The following is a 23,735-nucleotide window of genomic DNA, read 5'->3' on the forward strand; positions in this document are numbered from 1 at the left end:
TAATTTTTATAACTTTTATCCCTACCTTTGATTAACCTTTGCAATTTCCTTCCTAAAATTAATTGGAAGGATCACTGAAAATTGATATCAAGCCCTTTAGCCATCTCTTCTTCCTCTATCTGAATCGTTAATCTTATCTCACACAGCACGAGTCAAAGACCATCCCCAAATTGGCACGCTGTTTGCATTGAACATCGTTAAAAAAAAATAATAATAATTACTCGACAGGAGGCATATTTTATTACTTTAATGGTCATGCATCACATGATTTTTGGAACCTATGAATGCATCTTAAAAGATGTTAAGTAGAGGCACCTTTGAAGTTTCTTTTCTGTAAATTATTTAAAATTGTTCTATTTACTGAAGAACAAAAGGAAATAAAAAATTAGCCAATTTCGATATTTCTTTCTTTACAAATGTATTATTCATAGACTCCTCATAAAGAGGTCGTAAAATCTATGTCTTGTGCAACTTCTATTTCATTTGCTGTGACATCTTCAGCTGATATAAGGAATTTTGAAGAAAGAGTATTTCAAATTCCCACCGATTTTAATCTAAGAAGTGATAACTTCAGGATAAACGAAATTTAATCATTAAAACAATAGATTTTCCGCCAAGAGTTCGTCTGCAGTGCCATGTGTCACGCTTCAATAGGTAACGTCACACAATGTAACGCGAGAATCAGCTGTTGCACAAGGAAAGCTCACCAGCCGCTCATCAAACAATGTATCTGGTCTTAACTAAATTGCTCAATAATTTTGACTCAGGATCTCTCTTGATTCATTAAAACCACTGTTAGTTTCTAGAAAATTTCTAAAAGTTTCTAAAAAACCTTTTACCAATCGAAGGACACCTATATGCGACTTTTCAAACCACTTTATACAGGCAAATAGTAGTGCTATGTCGCCATTGTAAATTGTAATCCGTTATCCGAGCAGGAAGTGACAGTTTATTTTGCATTGCTTAATGCGACTCAAAAGCGCACTTTACACTTGCGAAGCTAAGTAATCGCAGAAATTGAGCATTGAAGTTGTCCTTTGAAAAATTTTGCCTTTTACGAAACAACAACAGTAACAAGAAACGATCAACCAGAAGAACTACAAAAATTGAATTAAAAAAAAAACAACAAACAAATAAATATCTCAAAACAATGATAGAACACCTTCAAAATCATCCACAACACGAGCGGAATACTATATATATATATATATATATATATATATATATATATATATATATATATATATTAATAATGCAAAATGTAGGTAATCAAACTGTCAGCAATGCTTTGTTCTGAAGTCATTTGTGATGGGACAGTTGGTCAGAAGAAGTTCTTTCTCATCGGCGCGGATCGCGTAATTGTTATTTGCTGTTTCCCGATTTATTCCCTGCTTTCACCATTCGTACTTGCTTTCCACAGAAGCCCTTGTTAAAGCCAACCTCGTCGATCGCAATGTCGCCTCGAAAGTTTCGACCCCTTACAGCTTCGATGATTAACTGAATGGGAAGGAAGTTGGAATTAGGAATTAGTAAAAGCGAAAATCAAAGGAAATCACAACGGATTCGGAGAATTCATTTTCTCTGAAAAATAAAAATTTATCTGAGACGCGCGTCAGCCAAGTGTAGCCTACTAAACATTGCGCTGTGAAATGAAGAAAGCTGATTTTGACCCAAAAATGTGGCCGAAACGTTTCATTTCAACTTGCTGCCATCAGTTTTTAATTATACTCTAAATTTCAGCGTTTTGCTATAGCCAATTCGTACGCTCAAATTAATGACGGAGATATTTGTAACTTGCATCTTACCTTATATTGGCTACCTCCTTTAATACCAATTTTAGCTTTTTTCCAGTCGTCTCCCTGGTTTCCATTACTGTTCCATAGCAAGGCAGGTAGGATTCCTTTTCCTAACTCTTGTTTATACACAGACAGGCTGTCTATATCTTTGCCTGACATGTGGTAAGCAAAGAGCAGACAGCGGTCCTCTCCAGAACCATATATTGTCAACATGGCTTTGTCGCCAGCCCTTCGAGGAGAGGAGGACTCGATAAAAGCGTACTTTCCTAGCAATAATAAAACGCAAATATACTTTAAGTTGGAGTCTTTTCCTAGAGTTTTAGGTGAGGATTTAAAGAATTCACAAAGCCGAATCGATGACTAAACCCCTTCACTCTCAAGAAATCATTTATAATTCTCTATACTCTATACTCTACAATCTCCTATTCAATTGGTGATATTTTTTATTTCATAACTTGTCTACTTGAGTTTGTTATGATATTTTTTAGGGAGAATTCCGTCTTGGTACTTGTGAGTTAAGGGTTACAAATTTGCATCAGTTTTTGTATAGGTAATAACATGATTTCGAGTACAATTTGGTGGAAATAAGCACGATTAATTTTTCAAAGACAACAAAATTAAATGAGCCCGCAGGGCAAGAGCAATTTTTAGTCTCAAAAATGAACGAGTGCTTATTACACCAAATTGCAAGAGAAATCGTGTCATTACTTGTTAATAATGTACATAAAAAAAACATCGCAGAAAGTCAAGACAGACGAAATTTTGAAAGCGTGCGCGCTCTATTTGTAATTTGCTCTCTTGTTACAGCTTTGCAATCGTGTTGCATGTGAATGCACTCGTTTTAAGCCAATCAGAAGCGCGTAATTTTTTCATGTACATAATTACCATAGAAATAATTACCTGATCCGCCAAATCCAGTTAGTGGCCCAGTGCCCTTCGAGGGCGTCTCACCCTCAGTGATTGACCAATCAAACTGGTCCTCATTTCCCTCGTTTCTCCATTGGCAAAAACCGGAGTCGAAGGAACACACTCCTGGGGAAAAGAATAACCGACACTTTTTTCCAAACCTTTTTGCTGTACTTACAGAAAGAGAACCTCTTTCCGGGAGGTCAAATCCTACTGTTTCTAGATGGCTTGAAATATCACTTTTTGTTTCTTTTTGGTCAGCTGTTTATGCTGGTTTGAAAATTTTCGATTTTCTCTCGCGGTGAGGTAGGAACATAGCTACCGAGTAGACGTTTCCTTTTTCCTATTTAAGAATGAAACAAACCTCGATCCGTTAATCCAAGTTTAAGTCAATCTAGGTAACACCTCGGTATGCAACGCAGAGTTCTCACCTAATGCTAGATGGCTGTCCGCTTGGATTTCTTCTTCACTGACTCTTACCATGCATCTTCCTGGTGTAAATGTTATAGAGTCCACTGCTATGTCCCCTTCGAAAGTTGAACCTCGTACACCCTCAATGAAAATCTGCAGTGAAACAAACAGAACAGGCTTAGGTCCCCGAAAGGGGATTGTACTATGCATGTGCTATAAGACACAGGAAGGAGACATGGCTAAAAGGTTTCATTTAAATTTCCATTGACACTTGCAATTAATTCAAGGAAGGAAATAACAAAGGTTAATCAGAGGTACTGTTAAATGTGATAAAACTTACCGTCACCCTATTCAGAAAAAACCTCAAAGCTCCAGGATTTTCCTGTTCCAGTGGATGTTTGGTCTTACAATCTATAGTGGCCTCGACAAGTTAAGAAGATAATCTGTCTTCAAATTTATTTGAGCACTTGTCTGATCCGTAATTTCCATAAAAGGTGTCACCTTTTAATTTACTTTAAACATTTGGAATGCGCTTTGACAGTTTCGATAAAAGTCTGACAATTTAGAATCTTCTGGAACATAACTGTTAGCCTAATCCGGAAATACAAATCGTGATCGTTTCCATCTGGTCGGAAAGACAAGCGGCGCTTTCTACAATCAAGAGATCAGTTATATACCCATACACCCATACACTTGACTTCAGTGAAAGACATCTCCTAGACATCTTAAACTTACCCTATAAAATCTCCCGAACAAATTAAATTGTGCATTCTTCCAGTCTTCCCCTTGGTCTCCGACTCGGTACCAAACCACTCTCGGTGTGGAGTCTTTTCTTTTGATTTGATAAACCCTAAGAGTACCGATTCCAGACCCCAACATGTGGTACTTGAACTGTACGCACTGGGTTCCAGTCATGTATCCGCTTAGCAGCTTTGCCTTTTCACCACTTTTTTGCAGAGAGGCTTCTAGATAAATATACCAACCTTCGGTATAATAAGAAAATTGAAATAAGAATAACGATGATAATGATGACAATGACAAAGCCAATGACAACTCAGACGACAATTATAATGGCAAAGATATTAAAGATGACAAAAATAAGGAGAAGGATATGCATGGAGACAGGGATAATGGGCAAGAGGAGAGCGTTTGATCTTCCATTGGTATGAAAGCTCTTTAATTCTTTACACCTTAACATCGGTCTGCATATCCTCCACACTTTTGTCTGTGTATTTCCTAGGATGCCGACGAGGATGTCCAACAGTCTAGAGCTTCTTCAGACGGCGATCCTTTCATTTATTCTCATGACGTTAATGTGTGATTCAGGGGTGATGATGTAAGGAGAAATTAGATGCTAGTCACTCTTGGAGGTCAAGGGTTAAAGCTGAGGAATTGTCTTAACGTAGAACCAGGCAACAAATTATGGAGCCTGACGACAGAGCTGAATAACGTCTGCCACTATTTTTTACACTCCAAAAACTTTGTACACCTCCTAATTATTTTCAAAAATTCATTTTCTCCTTACAAACACTTGAAATAGGAAAATACCTTCAGTGACATCAAAATTTCTTGGTTTTAAGCGCCAGCCCCTTTTTTACCTGCAAATTTTGCTGAATTTTAAACCTCGTACGCTTGAGCTCGCGTTATTGACCGCACACCTGTGACGTATGTTATTCAGCTCGGCTGAGCCCGACATGATTTTTCGGAAAAAGGTATTTGATGAGGTAGTATGATGATTTGCAAGGAGGAAGCCGGGTCTTAAGGTTCTATTCCTGGAGAAGAAACTCAGCCCTCACATCGCCCCTGTACCTCGGGAATAGCTAGGAGTGGGCACCATTGAGGCGAACTGATGGGAGTCTGTTGCATCACGAGTAGCTCTGGAATCTGATTATTTGATTAAAAATTGTCAAGCCACTTTGGTTTCAAATTTGGTAACAGTGAAAAGCCCAGTCCTAAAGTCAGTCCTCATATAACACTTCAACATGAACCTAAGCCTAGGTAATGTTTTTTGGAAAACTACGAAGCGTTCTTTCGCCACAGAGGAAAAATATTTCGTACTCACCATCTCCGTCCGCATCGGAAGTGGGCCCAGTGTTCTGAGTCATCGTATCCCCACTGTTTATCAGCCAATCAAAGTCATCGTTGTTATCGTTTATCCAGGAACAGAAATGTCCCTTGAATGAACAATCATCTGGCAAAGCAAAAGTCAGTTGAGTAAAATAAGACATTTTTCACTTCTATGTTGCTTTTATCCTTGAGGTGGCGCAAGATCAGTTTCAACTATATCCTGACACTTCTCTTCGTGCTAATGTGTGTTGATATGGAGCGGATAGAATATCAATTGAAATTTACTAACACACACAAAAAACATTCAACAGCAACCAAAATTTAAGGCATCAAGTTGGGTCGTGTGTATGAGTAAGTGAATTAGTAGGTAAGTAAGTAAGAAAGAAACTGACGTAATATTATGAAAGGTTGCATTTTAAAAAAATAAAGAGAGATTTTTCCTTACTTTCAACCAATAAATGTGCCGGAAGGGTCGGTGTAGTTGCGGACGTCGTTGACGTTGTAGCAGCAGTGATAGAACGTTGGAATGGAGGACAAGCACCTTTCGTGAACTCGATTTTGTCAATGGCTATGTCACTTCTCCATACACCAATAACCGCTTCGATTTGTATCTAAAAGAGTTTCATTTATTTGACAACTGTGAGCTAAGGTTATTCGTTTAAGTTTCTGCCTTTACTTACTAAAGCGTATGTGACAGTAAATTAGTAAGTATTATCGTTTTCTCATAGTCCTCATTGCTACACATTGAGGATTAAAGAAATCGGGTGATTTTAAGAAGACTTCACCCTTCAAACAGCGCTAAGGAAAATACAAGGGGCATAGATGTCAGCGATCAAGAAACAAAGCAAATGAAGAGAAACAACTTTTGGCGTCGTTTCTATGATGACAAGGGACAGACAAGATTGGTTGGCTTCAATACTATGATGTGAATGGTTGATGTAAATAATGATGTAAACAACATGAATTTGTATATATCACACAAGTAAACAGAGCTCTTCGCGCGCGCTGATTGGTTAGTTCGGAGGTAAAAAGCAAGAACTAATCACCTCCGGGAGGTCGAAGAGACAAAATCGCGCGTCAAGAGTTTAATTTCCGACCATTTTTTGGTACATTGAAAGAAATAAACTAGTTTTTTTCTTTTTTTGAGGTATATAATGAAACAAAACTATTCACCTCAGCGTCGGAGAAAGTGGTGGTTATTTACCTCCGCTTTGGTGAAGAGTGTTAATTATATATGCATTTTGGTTGGTTCCTTCCTATGATCTATCAGAGGAGAGACGCATTGAAGACGTCGCATTTTTTATTTTTGCCTTTTTTGCTATGTAAAACATAGGTTTTAGGTTGCCGTGGGTCTGTTCGGTAATAGATCACGGACGACGCCAAAAGGTGATAGGAACATCAGTGACACACTCATGTGCCACATTCTTATTCTGCCGCCTCTTAAGGTCATCTGTGACCTATTACTGAACCGATGCATGGCAACATGAAATAAATTTGTTTAAGAAATTAACTCTGTGTGCAAAAGTTCAAGACCTTACCATATACGACGTTGAGTTACAAGGAAGAGTTATTCGTGCTTCGTGCCACTTGTCACCTTGGTTTCCATAGCGACGCCATAACCGGCCCCTCATTATTCCGTCGCCCACGCGATAAACAGAGAGCGAACCCATATCTTGACCAAACATATAATATCTAAAGCGCATGCACTGAAGGCCCTTCAATAAACCGCTGGTCAGGATTGCTCTGTCAGCGAATCGTCTGGGCTCTGATGATTCCACATAAAGGTACTGACCTTTGAGGAAGAAAATATAATGTAAAACAAAGGGTAAAAAATGATGTGCTGTAAAAGAGCTAAGTTTTAGTTATCTTTTAATCTTATTCACTGCCGTTATAAGGGTTCGTTGCGCAGCACGCCTTTCATTTGCCTTTCCCTTTTTTAAATTTCGTTTTTCCTTTTTCAAAATCACCCTCAGCCTATTACAGTAACCAGAATAATTTTCAAGTGAACGAAGTCACAAAACCTGGCAAATGAAGTAAAAAAATTATAGTATAATTTAATGAATTTTGCTTAATAATAATCTAAACAAAAATAATAAAATCTAGAAAACTGCTCGTTTAAGAAATAAGACGAAACAAATCTGGTGCCATAAAGGACAAAATTGGTACAACTACAAAGATACGAGCGCACCCTAAAATAAAGTTTTCAGAGTCATTTAAACCTTTAAAGCTGCCCATCTTAATGCAGATAAGATGATAATCCTTCGCGGATAATTTGATCGAGCAAATTATGTAGGGCGCTGTGTCAACTCTTATCTAATCCATGATTAAGCAGCTTTACATTAACTCGGGACCGAAGGCAACTCCTTTGGCCAACTTATTTATAGTAACCTCCTCTAACTATATGCCATTAGATGCTATCTCAACTTGAATTTTTTCGGTCCATTTGACAAGCCAAGTAAGAAGTGTGCTCCTTCTTGTATGGTCTCAGAGGGTTTGTTAGATTCCCGTTTATTAGCACAAAGTTCCTAAGCACTCAAAAAGACATGCATGATTTTAATGTCAATATGAAGATGTTACGGGGTCACAATACCAAGGCATCTAACCTTCTCCTTCATAGCCAGCAGTTGGACCTGTTTCTTCGCTTGGAGTCCCTCCCTCTATCAGCTGCCAATCAAAGTCATCATTGGGATCATTTATCCATTTACACAATCCTTCATCAAATGTGCAGTTACCTGGGGAAATGACAGTATAATTTCCGTATGTTTTAAGCGCACAAGGCAACAAGGATCTAAGGTCTATTACGATTAGGTTGAATCAAACGTTCAGATGTCTGAGCTAAGGCCTCGCCAGTACTTGCGTATACTCCCGAGGGTATAGAGGTAATATGAGAACTCGGTGTCTTTCCCAAGACTAAAGGATCAGGCTCAAGACCGGCCTTTCACGCGCAAACTATCGGGCCAACTAATTAAATGAGTTAGATGAATATTTTTCACGCAAAATCGAGCAGGGCTCCATCATTTGTTCCGTTAATTAAACGAAGTTTCTGCTTTTAATCGTATCTGTGACATTGCCTTTTCTAAGGTGCACGATCCTGGAAAATCCGATCACGATACACATGTTGATTAACAACACACGCAAATAAATTCCGATAGCGTTCCACGCAAGATGAACAGTTATGTTACTTTTTTGCTGTTTGTTCGGTTTGCTTTGACTCACCAATCAACCCAGCATCGAATGAATCTTGTTTCAACTGACAACAGGTTCCTTTGCTAAAGAAAATGTCGTCCACAGCAAGATCAGAAAGATAAGAAGGACCCACAACGCCTTCAATAATAATCTGCAATTTAAATTTGAAGGATCATGTTAGTATTAGAGGTTAGCCACGATTTCTATCGCCTATAATCTAACCTAACCAATGTTTACGCTTTCGCGTAAAATATTCTTTACTCGGGCTAAATGTTTTCGGTAAAGTTTACCTATAGATATTTCAGTGAAGTTCGATGACTTCACAGGTTGCTTACTGAAGCTACTCATCTATTTCAGTCGGTTTGGCCCGCGCTATTGTCACTGGAAGAGAACACAAGCGACACGCGCGTGAACAAGCAGAACACGCGAGTATATTGCGTACAATTCATGTGTGCCAATGTGAATCACTAATTTGCATTCCTTTCTCAATCGAACTTCTTAGCACTGTCTTACAGCTTAGGGAGCCGAAGTTCCAACTCAATGATATGTGAAAAATTTTTAAGCCTTCTGAATTCAAAGACTGAATTTCTCTACCTCGCTGACAAGAACTTCTTATCTTAGAGGATAACAAAATATTAGAGCACCTGGTAACAAGCTCCTCCGATATCAACTAAAGCCTCGTGCCAATCTGGTCCCTGATGTCCCGACATAGTCCACAAAAGATCGTCACTACGCACACCTTCTCTCTTGTAAACACTCAGCTTGCCCATGCGATCCCCGTACATACTGTAAAAGAACTGAAGGCACATTCTTCCGCAAATGCGTGGGCCCATCAGCAGCGCCCTGTCTCCATATCTCTGGGGTGCAGACCCCTCAATAAATATATATGCGCCTGATGACAAACAAATTATAAGTTTGGATTAGATATGCGATTCAACGATCATGTGGTCACACTAAGCAGGCTAAAGTTTTCGTAGAATTCTTAATGATACGATAAAGTATGAAACCAATTCACCATCGTATCCGGTGTGATCTTTCTCTGGACCAGTGTCTACTGTTCCTGTAGCTCCACTGTTTAAAGTCCAGTCGAATTCATCACCAAGGGGCAGATTGATCCATTCACAAAACCCACCATCAAAGTCGCACGTCCCTAAATACAATTACGTAGGAAGAACCGTTAAACACCCATTCAGAATGACATTGAGTCACCCAAGCCAACTCCGCTATATTCAGTGATTTAGTCAATCATAAAATCCATCCATTGTATATCGGAGTGTCAGTACGTGGTTCGCACGTAGTGTCTTTTCGTCAGTCAAGCGGTCAATCAGTCAGTTAGTCAGTTAGTTGGTCCAACACCCAGTCAGTTAGTGAGTTAGGCAGTTGGTAACTCACATAGGTGGGTAAATAAGTGGGTGGTCTTTTGTAAGTCAGTCAGCCGATCAGTTAGTCTAACTGTCATTTTTTAGTAGAAACTCAGTCAGTTACCTGCTGGCCAGTAGCTGATAATAATCATATACAATACCTGTCTCTCCTCTTTTCATATCTGAGTGCACCGTCAAGTTGCGAGGCAAATAATTAAGTTCCTTTCCATCACAAGTTCCATTGACAAACGTTATTTCATCCAAGGCAATATCACCCTGATAGGACTTGCCCACTCTGGCAGCAAATATAATCTGCGGGAAAATAATTTATGATCAGTCTAGAAGCCAGAGATTGACTTGAAAGAACACTGTAAACTTCTCCCATGACCTGCAATGTTTTCAGTTTCCTTTCAGCATAACTGGAAATATCATGAGCTAAAGCAAAGAAAGGCTCTTCCTTCTTTCCTTTTAACACGTAACACGACCACGCCCTCCCCCCCCCCCCCTCTCCGTTCCATGCCCACAAGCTTACGCTTTTCGTGCTCGAATAGGAGGAAACTGAAAAGACTGGTACGTAAGCTACCTGTGACGTAGCAATCTTTGGAGACAAGAGCACGAAACATGGCCTCACCCGATAAAAAAGACATTCCTGGTTATCAATCATAACTTCCCCTAAGGCCTAAGTGGTTTCAACGACTCTCACTGAAAAATAAGACTCAGCACATCAGTCAGAAGTTCCGCACACACAAGTATAAACTGTTTCATTTTCTCTTACTGTGTAATTGTTGCCGAAGACTGTGACGTTGCTGTACCTCCAGGTATTTCCTTGGTTTTTATATCGGCCCCAGACAAAATTCTCCATCCCATCTTCCTTTAGGTAGATTTGTAGATCTGCTATGTGTCTTCCATACATGTGGTAGAAAAAACGCATGCACATTATACCGGAAAACGGACCTCCAAGGAGACGAGCAGTCTCACCAGCTTTCCTCGGCCATGACGCCTCGGCGTAGATATAGAAGCCTGGGACACAAAAGTCTTACGGGTTAGTTTTATGACGAAACTACGTTCAGGTGGAACTTGACGTAAAAGCATTATATAGAGAAAATGTATGGGCGGATAAAATTTCACAAAAACACGACAACAATGGCAGAATCATACCAACTTTTAAAGAGAACAGGAAACAGAATTAAGTACAAACAAGAAACGATGTTAGTTAAATCACGCGAGACAAGCCGTACTTTGAAAAAAAATTGAGAAATTCAAAGTTGGTTCAGCGAGAAATGCAAAAGTTTATGATTGGGGATCGCTGATGTAAGGGTGATCTTGGATAAAAAGATACGAAAAATGCAGAAAAAAGTACTTATAAAACTTACTCTTCGTACATTTTGGGATAAGAGAACTAACATAAAAACTTTATTGCCTCGCGTTTTCCCGCGCTTTTGAAATACCCTGCTTGTGTTATCATCGGCTCTTTGTGTTATTTTCCTTTGCATAGATTGGTTGTTGCAATTAGTTTGGTTTTTCGCCAACGACACTTAAGAAAAAGCCATCTAATATCTCTATGAGTGATGATTGCAGAGTCCTACCTTCTCCAGAGCGATCTTTCCTAGGTCCAGTATTGCTACTTGGTGTTCTCGATTTCAGCCGAATCCAATCAAAGTCATCTCCACTTGTTTCATTCGTCCAGGTACAAAAATCCACGTCAAAATCACATCCTCCATCTTTTGCAAGGTTAATAAGAAAAAAATAAAGAATTAATTTATGGTTCGAGTATCATTCACAATCCAATTAGTCTTTGCTGTCCCTAAGCATCGCGTTCATCTTGCCGGCCTTCATCATCCTTTCTCTCTTTTGATTTATCTTTACTTCTGTGCTGTTATTTGAAGTACGTTAAAGCATGATAAACAACATGTATCAACCCAATAAAAGGGCCGATGATTTACTCCTTTAAATTCTCTTTTTAAACCTTTCATTCCCAAGATCTCATTGGTAATTCTCCTTACTGTCTGCCACATAGTTCTTGTAACGTTAGTTTTGAGAATTTGGTATTGGATCAACCAATAATCCCCTAATTAATATTTATTCTCATCACTTGTCTGCTTGATATTGCATTGATATTGTAAAGAGAAATTCTGTCTTGGTCACACATGGGAGTTAAAAGGTTAAAGCAGTTCACGTTTATACTTTTGTTAAACTTACAGGATGTCGCAAAAAGTCAAAAATAATAACATCAGACCATACGTATGTAGAGGAATTTGCTTAACAATGAAGAGCTTCCTTCTTTGGCGAGAATTTCTTCCCCTCTCGTAATCTTGGTGTTTGATTCAGCTGTAATACTGTAAGGAGGAATTCTTAAGGATCCGAGGAGAAATGAAGAGGCCGTTGAAAACATAAAACACAATCCAAACCAACGATCCATATGTTAAAACGACATTATACCTTTCCCTGAAACTCACAATTTTTATCGAAAGATTCTATTGACCAAAATTTGAAAGCTTTTTAAAGAGTTTGTAATTGAAAACTTTAAATAAACTAAATGGCGCACAGGAACTAGTCTATTGAAGATGCGAGCGTGAGAGCGCAAATTGGCGTGATTTAAAAACAATTTAGTAGACATGAAGCTGAAAGGTTGTTACACCTAAACTTTAAAAATAAAATAATTTTGACAATTTTTTAACTAAGTGCTCTTAATCAACAAATCTGGAGAAATGTGCCAGGCCAAATTCTTGACCGCTCGGGTCACTTGAATCAGAATATAAGTACTTTAGGGAAAGTTGCCAATGTTAACAAAACTGATTGTTAAACCGTCCATGGGACATAAAGTACTGAAAATCTTACAACTGATTTAATAACGACGTTACAAAGTTGCGATTTGAAAAACACTCCTCTTTCAGAAAATCATTTTGACATAAACGAATCATTAGTTTAAGTCGATTTACGGTTTAGTTTCAATGTTCTTTTCTACGGTGTGCCAACAAAAAATGCCATCAACATTTTTTTCTAAATGATTTCTGCCTGTGATGAAATGCTGAGGAAAGCTATGCACGAGGGTTATTGTAAATCCTTTTATGTTTGTTACTAATTAAAAGTAACTCAAAACCTATTTGACGTGTTCCGAGCTTAAACGACTAAAAGCTTAGGGAAATGTTACAATGCGGCTAACATCTGCTTTAGATAGAAAGGTTTTGCGGCGAACAGCATGAGTTGTAAACATTGTACTATGGTAGTGGAATTTACGTAATTACACTGTCCTACTCTCAGGAAACGTACTTCAAACACATACACACATATGCAGTACTGATTAACAAGGTGTTAAAATCTCCTTTTTGATGGTAAAATAATTATTATGGAGGACTTAAAGAGGTGTAAAAAATTATCCTCAACTCAAGTTACGAGCTCGCGCGTCCTTAAGGTTCCGAACACAGCTCGGTCTGTCGTCATAAAATATGTTATGGGTACAATCTTAAAGCCACGGCCACATATCACATAAAACATGTAACACTCTTTGTGGTGCAATTACCGCCACTTGGCCAAAAAAGATGGGAATTCTGATGTGGCTCCCTGCCTTTCACTTATGACAAATGTAATGATTTCTCCAAATGCATCCTTTTTTTTTGGCCGTTGGCCTGTTTTGGCTTAACTATTTCCCTCCTGAAATAATACAAATCCCGTTGAAATAATCTTTGGGTTTTATCTGATGATGCCGTTGTAATACTAAATTGATCCAGAACGGCTAGCTGAACTTAATATTTTATGTGAACCAAGAGAGTTTAAGTTAAATTTGTTGGATAAAGGTCAGATTTAAACAAAAAAATCTCATTATGAAAATTGACTGCAAAACTTAACACTACCAATTGAAAACGAAATTATTGACGAAAACGCTTAACTACTGACCAAACACGATAATCTTCCTTTCCGTGGGTAAATTGTTTTAAAATCACGCCAATTCGCGTAAGATATTTCTCACGTTCGCATCTTCAATAGACTAGTTCCTGTGCGCCATTTTATTTATTTCAAGTTTTTAATTACAAATTTTCTACAAAAGCTTTAAAATTTTGGTCGATAGAATCGTTCGATAAAAATTCTGAGAGTCGCTTTTAGAAAAGTCAAGAGCTGGCCAGGCCGCTATCTAAGATTGGCCATAAGCTCCCTACCACACATCTACAATCCATCTTTCGTGGAATTCGATGCTGAAATTCACTCGCGTTACGTGGTTTTTACCTTTTAACGGAAGATCAATTATGTCTCACATTTATTGTAGACTACACCGGACATGTGTTTGTTCACACGAGGAGTTCTTTTAACCATCAAGGAAGCCGGAAGGTCTTAAGTGCCCCAGCAGTAAGACAAATTGCATTCACTTTTCTTCATATATTGATATTTTGCTGTTTTCGTAATGTGTACGGTGTTAGTGAGTCATTTGTTCTTCATAATACATCAAACGAAAGATTGACCGATGATAGTCATGGCAGAAGTCTTAGTGTTCGAGTGCGTAAAATTGACAGAGTTGTCTTAAAGAAAACAAGGTATCGATTTGCGGAGATTTCTTAAAAAGTTACTTCTTCATACAGCTATTTGTGGTAAATTGGGTTTTGTAATAAAGATTCGTAGAACAGAAGGATTTGAAGCCGTTTGTACTTAAAACATACTGTGCGCATTATGAAAATTATCTTAATCCCGTGACGCTATTAGTGATTGCTTGCGACATTTTGTAGCATATAACGTATCAACGTTAAGGGCCTCTAAAAGGAACAAGTAAAGAAATAAATGCGTTAACTTTTCCGTTAATACATCAAAAATACATGGCATTTCTAGGGACGTCAGTTCTATCACAAAACTTGACCATGCTACTTTACCTAAAATTGCTTCTCTGTGCATCTTGTGGATTGGCGTCGTTTCATTGGAAGGGTTCGTCGTATTTTTGCTTTCTGTGGACATTCTGAAGCCAAAAACACCATTATTTGCCAGAAGACTGAAGGCAATCGCGAAGAATATCGTCTTGTAGGTCGAGACCTTCATGGTGAACGCTGCGTCCAACTCACTGACCAGGATCTCTCTGCGAAACGCTTCCTCTGTAAAAGTCAACAATTGATAATCCTTTCCTCAGATTCTCCTCTTGCGAAAACATAAATACAAGAGTATGGTCTGGAATGTAGATTAAGAGTGATTGATAAGCAGTAGGCGGTGTCACGGCTAGGAGTTTCAATCATCAAACTGGAGCACTGTAAAAGCCTACAGATTATATTCAGGTTAACTTATTCCCTCTCTGTGAGGTGTTTATTTAACCCGAGACGTCTGCTGCCCAAATACTAATAAATCAATTCAAATCCTTCAACAAATGCCGCTTTTCAAGTTGTGTCACGTGCTGTATGCGCGCGTGAGAATTCGGCAAACCATGCAGTTATATTTTTAACCCTTTCCCAATCCCCAATATTTAATATCAATTCTCCGCTCTGTTTGTTAAACAAAATCTAAAATTTTAGCTCTAAGAATTTCGTGTTACATCAAACGTTGTCGTGTAGTTCCTATTTTTCTTTAACCTTTCTGCTCGAAATTGTATCGACAATGGAAAGAAGAATTCCTCTTTGGTCAATTCTGGCGATTAACAGGTCGAAGGTCTTAAGGCTCTCTCTATTTACGTCATACTCTTTCTTAAAATGTACGGAATGCCCTCCCGAAAGGGCTAAAATAGAAATAAGACTGGCAAATCGACAAAATGTTAAGAAGTTTGGATCATCATCGAAAAGGAATTAACCCACCAACGCTGGTATATTTTGTTGCTCCGTTCATTGTGATCATTTCATTATTAAATCAAGTTTGCAAGGAGCCTAACATAAGCGCAATTGTCTTGACCTACTCATGCTAGATTCTTCTTTTATGTTATTTTTTCTTTTTTATCTTCATATATTTTTTTTGTCTTGTTTTTGTTCAAGAGATAAAAAACGTGACTTAGCGATCCTTATCAGATTATTATCGCGTCAGGTAACATGCACTTGACGTTAACCTTGTCTATCACTAATTAAGTGCATATAGTTTATAATAAGCAGTATTTTGATATGGGGCGCGACATAAACGATAACATTGGACCATCTCGGTAGTAGCAATTTGTTATCCGAACGCCCGGCGTCTTCGCCTCACCGATCATACTGCGCTGCACGAAAGAATAACAACAGTTACTTGTACATCATTTCTCAGCCGGAAGTGAAGTTATTGTAATGCTTAATCCTCTTCTTTTCAATCAACGAGGTGCATAACCTGGCTTAAGTCATTTTAGATTCACACGACGCCAAAAAAGCATCTTGTTTGGTACAATAAGCTACTCTAGCCACGTTCTCATCATCTTGAATACAGACAAGATAACTTCTATTGATATAGAGCCGTCTATTGAGTAAAACGATTTTATCAATTATTTTATTCTTTAGAGAACCAGTTGTGCACTTCTTCTTCTTCTTAAAAAAAAAACACTTTCCAGTATTTTGTAAGATACGATTTTGTGAAAGACTCAGTATTCATTCTTGACCATAAGCCAATTTTGGGATTTAGGGAAGTTATCACGGGAACTTACTGGTTAGCTAAAATCTAAGTAGCATCTTTGAATACACAAACAGATTTTAAGCCTCAAATGTAATAACGTCTGACAGCAGTTTCGCAGACAGAAACAATCAGAAAATTAAAAAAATTGAGAAACTCTACGGGAAAGTCGACCCTTTCGCTGTAAGAAATATAATGTTCCGCTCCAGGTCACAAAAAAAAAAAAAATAATGGGCAATTGGGTTACCTTTGCATTTCCATTGTACTCTGCTTAACCGCGCGGTCTAGCGTCGTGTTGTTGGAGGCAACTCTATGCAAGATGGTTAACCATCTCAGAAATTATCGACTAATTTCGAAACCAATGCATCCTATAAATTTATCGTAAATTCAATTAAAATGTTTGTTTTTTTTTTAACAAATCCCATTGGAGCATAATGAGGTAATTATCTCATACTATTAATCTCGATTTTTCGGTTTATTTTAGGTATCTTGATTTGCAACTGACATTTTCTTCCTTTTTTAAAGTTTTCTTTGTCTTTTAAGAGAGTTAAAGATCTTCATTACGCATTGGACCACGAAGCCGATGCTTCAGTTGCGTTTTTAAATGGTTACTTTGACACTTGCAGAAGTGAACATAATTCAAATATATTATTCTACCAACAATTAATGGAACTCAGACATGAACATCAGCCGGAGAGCTTTGCCTAGACAACGCACCAAATTTTCCGTCTAATTTCTTAGGAAAATGTAGGAAATTAGAAAAGAAAATTAGTAATCGAATCTTGAGAGTTTTAAAAAGGGTCAAGAGAAAATGACGGTTTTAGGGTCAATTTTTGCCGTAGCTATACAAGAGGGTATAATGGTGGCGGGGCCGGGGATGGCTTTGAAGGTTGACGATCAATTTGTCTTGGATCTTAATGGTTGACAGATTAGTTGACATTGTTACTAGGAAAATTTTTTAGTACATCATACTTTTTGTATCTTGTACTGACGAAATGAGGTTAAATGTATTTCTTAGAGAGGTACTTTTAGCAATTACTAATAAATAAATTTCGGTTCCTAATATCATGGGTTCAAATTTCGCCTGCAGAAGACAAAGATGTCAGATGACTTGTCACGATCGTGAGCAAAAATTATAATCTCTTTGCGTGGGACAAGAAAACAATTTGACTCCCTCATAAGGAATTGAACCCCAAACCTTCGGATTCCATGCTCTGAAAACATCGTATTATTCCTTGTGTAAGCAAAAGGAATAAGGAAGCTGGTAAACTTTAAGACCTTACTCCTCAAGAACTGAGCATAGTATGGGAAAGATAATAGTAATACTCTTCTCGAGGCTCATCTTGCATATCCTAATACATAGTTCTGTCACACAACATGCGGATTTGTTATATATAGACGTAAGTCTTCGCTTTTCAAGTTTGACGTGGTGAATAAAGCTTATAGACTCTGTACGATCAAGTCGTGCTCCCCAGATATGCCGCCAACTTCGGGACTTAGTCGAAAATAGCGAAAAATAAAATTTAAAAAAACATATAGAACCGAGAAACCGCCGGAAATTTTTATCGAAAGCGAAAACTGCATACAACACTTCTTTGAAAAATGCGTTGAGAGACGTTATGAGGCTCATTGAAAAATCTTTTCCGATCTCTTGGCAGCAGAGTAATGGCACGTGTTTGTGGTAAAGGTGATTAATTTCCAAACAGAAATCGGAAACCAGAAGGGAAATACCAAAAATCATATCCGGATACCAATTACGAAAAAGCCCTAGAAATTTTTCCAAAACCCTACGGCCGAAAAAGAGAAAAACCGCAAAACCGATTTCCGGTGCTCAAACCGAGACCCGACACTAATTAATAAAGATAAAAAGCGAAAATCCCAACTTCCTCTTCGAAACTGACTGGCGCTTTTGTTTTCGCTAACACGAAGAGTGGCGAAGCCGCGAAAGGCTTGAGACGGAAAATGATCTTTTTTCCAATCGCAGCTTCGTTCATTCTACATCTAGAGGAGGAATTAAATGCCCGACTTTTAACTTAAAATATATTTATGGAGGAAAAAAAACGGAAGACTTAAAATTACTTTAATCGTTATGAATCCAATAACTTAAACACACATAGAAGACAAAGAAACACAGAACTGGAGCGAGGTTAGCTATTTTTCACACGTATCTCAAACGTTGTAAGGTTTCCAAATGCAACCCTTTTCCCATAAACATCCATTATCGTACTATGCACCAACAACGCAATAATTGTTCTGTAAATAGATCATTGTAATAAGAAAAAAAACAAAACAAAACAAAACAAAACAAAGCAAAATGTAGGGAAGGTGTCTGTGCTTTATTGACTTATATGTGGGTGTTGTTAGCAATGCTCTCCTGGATGCAGATTGATTTTGTTGCAAATCCGTATATAAATTTAATTATTGGATTCTCTACGTCTAGAGATAAAGCGCCAATTGTAAAGAGGCATCTGTTTATTTGGTCAAATTTTATTCCGAGCGTGACTTTGTCCTCACTTCCATTGAACAGAAACTTAAAAATGAAATAAAATGGGGAAAAAAAGAATAAAAAAAAACCAGTAACGAGTTGATGGTAACTGTGGTCAATTGCATTTAAAGCCATGTGGTGACGGCAGCGGCATTCGACTTGTATCTAGTCCTGCTCAAATTGAACGTGTTATTTTGTTAAAAAAATTCGAACATCAAAGGGGCAATTAGCTGTTGATGAAAGCACTTTCAAATGCAAACTGATCAGTGCACGTCGACTGGTTCAGTTAATTGCTATCGCTCTATTTTGCCATATGATATTTCAAGTGTAAATTGCTTCAACATGCAACACCCCTTTTGTTGTTCTGACGAACGTTATTTAGTAATCATCATCATTATTCGGCAATCAGTACTATCTTTTTCGCTGATTTCTCCTCGATTCACGCACAACTCAAAATGGTATGACGTAGGGATGCAGCCATAGCCAATGTGATTTCATGACCCAACATCACTGCCAAAAGTATCTTGCGCGAAAAAGGGATGGTAAATTTTGAGGTCAATCATCCTATAAAAAAAATTGTCATTCTTACAGTCACGATCGTGCATGGAACAGAGAAAACATGATTTAAATCATTCCAGCAGTGGAGGTTTTTATTGCATGGTTGTTGCCAGTTTAGTAAGGGCGTTTGCCGTTTTGGTATGAAGAGCGTTTGCAGTCCTGAGTTAACAGCACACGCATTCTTCTTGCATCTAATTCTAGGCACGTTTAACGCGCCATTTCTTGAGGCTAATATCCTTATGAAGCTTAGATCAAAGGGGGAAACGGCTGCAGACGTCAATCTTTTCAAACACAAACCTTATCAGTGCACGTGCATGGGTTTTGTTAAAGTCATTGCACTAAACAGACTAGCAACGTACAATCACGATCGTGCATGGAGTAAAGAAAACATGATTTGAATCATTCCAGCAGTAGAGGTTACATTGCATGGTTGTTGCCAGTTTCAAGTAAGGGCGTTTGCTGTTTTGGTATCGAAAACGTTTGCAGTCCTGAGGTAACGGCACGTGCGTTCTTCTTGCATCTAATTTTGGGCACGTTTAACGTGCCATTCTTGAAGTGAACATCTTCATGAAGCTTAGATCAAAGTGAGAAACAGCTGTAGATGACAATCTTTTTAAATGCAAACCTTATCAGTGCACGAACATGGGTTTTGTTAACGTTATCACACTAAACTGACTAGCTTCAGCTCGGATGCACGTTGTTATACGTAATAATTCAATGACAATTCAGCACACAAAGGAGAACTGAGTGCATTTTCTGTGCCTCTGCTGTAACTCTGACGAAGTAAGAAGCAGTAAAACTAACATTTTTGGTCGGCGTTGAAAACATTGCCTTTCGAACATCTAAACACGAATCGTTCTAAAATAAGTTAAGAACACAGCGCTCTGAAATTTTGGAGGACAGAAAATGGGGAAAAGGGAGAATCTATGTCACCGAGATGCCGCGAGTGTCCACACCTAAAATCAACTATATCCTCGATTCACTCCTACATGTAAATATATACATACGTTCCAAAACTGGCGCCCTTTCCTCGAAAATGTCTGGAAACGGTCTTTACTCAATGGATGTCTCAGAAGATTTCAAGAGTTGCAGAGGTTAGACTGATTTATCAGTCAAGTTAAAGAATTACGTAACGTAACAACAAAATACCTTTCGTTCCAAGTTTGAAGATAAAGACATCATATCGGTAGCGATAAATATGTAGAGGTAACCTTTTATGCTTTTGGTTCTCACATGGTATATGAACATTGGTGAACGCGAGTCCTCAAAGGCAATGAAAGGGGGTAAGCACTCTTCAGGAACTGCTGAAAGGGATCTCCAAATCCTGATCCTATTTGAGACCAAAATATATAACTTTCCACTCCCATTTTAAGACGAAGCATCATAAATCCATACCCTTTACGGACCTGCTGGCATCAAAGTCGAGGGTGACCGATAAAGAACGTCCATGCGGTACCGACACGTGCGTTTACCTTGTGTCTTATCCTTGGCACGTTGAACGTGCCTTTTTTTTTTTTTTTTTTTTTTTTTTTTCACTTCTCCTTATTATCTGCCCGAGACTTTAGGATTAAAAGGGCAAAGATATTTTTATGAGAATTATTTTAAATAAAAAACTTCTCACTGCACGTGGGTGGGTTTGGTTCATCGCCATCCCTAGTTGGATATGAGACTTTCTCAAAGGCAATAGAGGAGGGCCTGATCTTAAAACATAGCGCAATTATTCCTTCCAACCATTATAAGGAGAACTCGATAGTGTGCCCGGAGTATGCTAGGTTCGAAAGTGACAAGCTTCCTGCAAACTGCTAGGATCGGCGCTGTCGGAAGCATTGTATATGTGAATAGATAAAGGGCAATGGTCGATCGAAGTTCGATCATTCACTGATGAAAATCGTCATGAGGAAAGTTGTCTTTTTGTCTTGTCTCGAGGATGGGCCAAGGAAAACGTTCTGAGTACCTTTGAGGAATTGAACCTCAGAGATTCGGATTCCGCGCTCATAATGTTTCAAGCCTTCTGTATACTGCTTGGATGGTCAATTTTGGGTTCGGAGTCGAATAAAGAAACAAATAATCTGTTTGGCCTCGATGGTGGCAAGAAATTTTGCTTCCTTAGCCTTAGTTACGTTTCCAACCGTGAGGTATACTTCCACGTGCGTTCGTCTTGCGTAAAACTTAGGCACGTTTATCGTGCCTTTCTCCTCAATTTAATATCTGGAGGATGCCTCGTAGAGATCAAAGGGGCAAACAGCTGTTGATGACAATTTTTTAACATGCGAAACTTATCAGTGCACGTGCACGTGCACGGGTTTAGTAGATCACTGCGGCACTAACTTAATTTATCACAGATGGGGTGTGCATCGACTCACGTTGGAAATACAAGAACAAGTTAGCACGACGCAAAAGATCAGTACATGTTCCTTTACTAGCGCTGACAAAGGGTATCATATTTAACACCGCAAGAATTAGTCACACTGATACCTCTGACCGATGATGAAAACGTCTTTTGTCGAACATGAAAACTGTAACTTTTCCAAACCAAGTTGAGAACATAGTGCTTTGAAGTTTTGTGGGAATTGAGAATGGAATAGTAGGAATCCATGTCACTAAAGTATATTTTCAACTAATTTGTTCAAGACATTTAAACATGCATACTTTCCAAGAGGCCTTTTCTAAGCATGTCCGGAAACGTTTCTTGCACCTCAGATGTTCCAGAATATTCCAAGAGTTGAAGAGGTTAGACTGATTTATCAAGTTAAAGAATTAAGTAACCTGACAACTTAATTCCTTTCGCTCCAAGTCAGACGATAGATATATATCGGTAACGAAAAAGAATTTGTCACTTTTTCAGCTTTTCTGTGTTACACATGGAACGCTGGTGAAATCGAGTCCCTTTGGGACCGAGAAAGGGGTCACTCTTTGGGAATGCGTGCAAGGGATGCGCCGTTAGGTTCTCCACATCCTGACCTTATTTCATGCCAAAGTATGCTATTTTTGACTTCTGCTGTAAAACAAAGCATGCTAAATCCATACCTGATATCGTATTAGAGTCAAGCCGTATTGATAAAGAACGCACGTGCGATAACGGCAAGTGGGTTTCCTTTACTTCTCACTCAAGGCACGTTTGATGATAAACCATGATCTCTTCAATTCTTCTCAGTTTCTGCCCGAGGCTTCAAGATCAAAGGGTTATCAATTGCAAAGAGGCAACAGCTTTCGATGACAATCCATTTGAATGTAAAACTTATAAAGGCACGCAAATGGATTTGGTTTATTACCATCCCATTGAATTGAATTTGTTCAGAACCTTCTTTCCAATACAGTAGACGGGGCCTGATATATTCAGATTTTGCACTCCAGTGCACGCTAAGTTCATAAATGGAAAGTTTTCTGCATGCCACTTGAATCAGCCAAGTCGAAAGCTTTAGTAAGTGAAGTAAGTGAAAAAAGAAGGTCAATTTTAAGTTCGATCGTCCAGTAAATAACATGTTGTCCGTCTAGTCTCAATCATGGGACAGAGGAAAAAAGAGACATGAAATAACCCAGCAGCGGAGTTTTCCATTTTATCGATGCTGCATGTCTAGTAAGATTGTTTTTCAGTGCCTTCGTATCCATGCGGATGTGGCACGTGCTTTCGTCTCGCACAACTCCTGGGCACGTTTGACGTGCAATTTTCCTTATGCTGATATCTGCAGCAAGCTTATAAGATCAAAGGGGCAAATAGCTGTTGATGACAATCCCTTTTGAAATGCAAAATTTATCAGTGCACGTGCATGGGTTGGGTTAATCACCGTGGAATCTGCTAAATTTGTTACAATTACTTTCCTACTGAATGAGTAAAGATTAGTACATATGTTCCTGTAATGACACTGACCAGGGGTATTATATCTGATGACTGATTAAGAACTGGCAACAATGTAACCTCTGATCGGTGTTGAGAACGTTTTTGTTTGAACATTAAAGCTGCAACGTTTCAAATCTATCGAAATCTAAATTAAGAACAAAGCGTCGTGAAGGCTTGGAGAATGTAGAATGGAGTAGCGAAAATCCGTGTCACAAAGACGCACGTTCACATGGGTAAGATCACCCATACATACCAAGAAGCTCTTTAGAAGAAAATGTCTGGAAACGGCCTTTGCTCTACCGATGTTCCAGAAGATTTCAAGAGTTACAGAGTTTAGACAGATGTTCCATGTCAGACGATAATAAGATGGCGGTATGTAAATACATGTAGTTCTAACTTTTCATAGTTTCCTTCTTTACTTAACCTTTTACACCTTAGGATCAGTATGCACATTCTCCATACTGTCCTTCGTACATCTCTAAAGAGGCTGACAAGGAGAATTTGTTAAACAATCGAGAGCTGCTTTAGTTGGTGATCATCTCCTCTGTTCTCATAACTTTCATGTTTGATACAGGGATGATATAGTAAGGAGAAAT

The 23,735-nt window shown here is 38.4% G+C and overlaps 1 protein-coding gene across 3 annotated transcripts; it reads right to left on the bottom strand.

Annotated features, from left to right (window-relative positions):
- Positions 1-232: 232 nt before the first annotated feature.
- Positions 233-23,518, bottom strand: LOC113680041 (MAM and LDL-receptor class A domain-containing protein 1). Of its 3 annotated transcripts, none has more exons than XM_027197036.2 (17): positions 20,451-23,518; positions 14,584-14,799; positions 11,314-11,448; positions 10,503-10,747; positions 9,889-10,039; positions 9,382-9,516; positions 9,011-9,258; positions 8,397-8,517; positions 7,784-7,912; positions 6,719-6,972; positions 5,626-5,791; positions 5,176-5,304; positions 3,849-4,096; positions 3,134-3,266; positions 2,697-2,828; positions 1,806-2,062; positions 233-1,497 (listed from the first exon to the last, which is right to left on the bottom strand). In XM_027197036.2, exons 2-17 carry the CDS (start codon positions 14,744-14,746, stop codon positions 1,363-1,365), a joined length of 2,781 nt encoding a protein of 926 aa, XP_027052837.2. In that variant the 5' UTR covers positions 14,747-14,799; positions 20,451-23,518; the 3' UTR covers positions 233-1,362. The 3 variants fall into 3 exon arrangements, with proteins under 3 accessions (XP_027052837.2, XP_027052838.2, XP_089045751.1); XM_027197037.2 differs by having other exon boundaries at positions 14,584-14,872; XM_089189625.1 differs by lacking the exon at positions 20,451-23,518 and adding an exon at positions 20,309-20,386.
- Between the last annotated feature and the right edge of the window lie 217 nt (positions 23,519-23,735).

The sequence above is a fragment of the Pocillopora damicornis genome, chromosome 12, assembly GCF_964200805.1.
Source record: "Pocillopora damicornis chromosome 12, jaPocDami1.2, whole genome shotgun sequence".
NCBI classification, from domain to species: Eukaryota; Metazoa; Cnidaria; class Anthozoa; order Scleractinia; family Pocilloporidae; genus Pocillopora; species Pocillopora damicornis.

Excerpts from the sequence above, each read along its gene's own strand:
- LOC113680041 (XM_027197036.2), bottom strand. The coding sequence starts at position 14,746 with ATGAAGGTCTCGACCTACAAGACGATATTCTTCGCGATTGCCTTCAGT. Across the intron at positions 10,748-11,313 it reads GAAAGATCGCTCTGGAGAAG|GCTTCTATATCTACGCCGAG; the intron begins GTAGGACTCTGC and ends TTTGTGTCCCAG. Across the intron at positions 2,063-2,696 it reads AACTGGATTTGGCGGATCAG|GAAAGTACGCTTTTATCGAG; the intron begins GTAATTATTTCT and ends TATTATTGCTAG.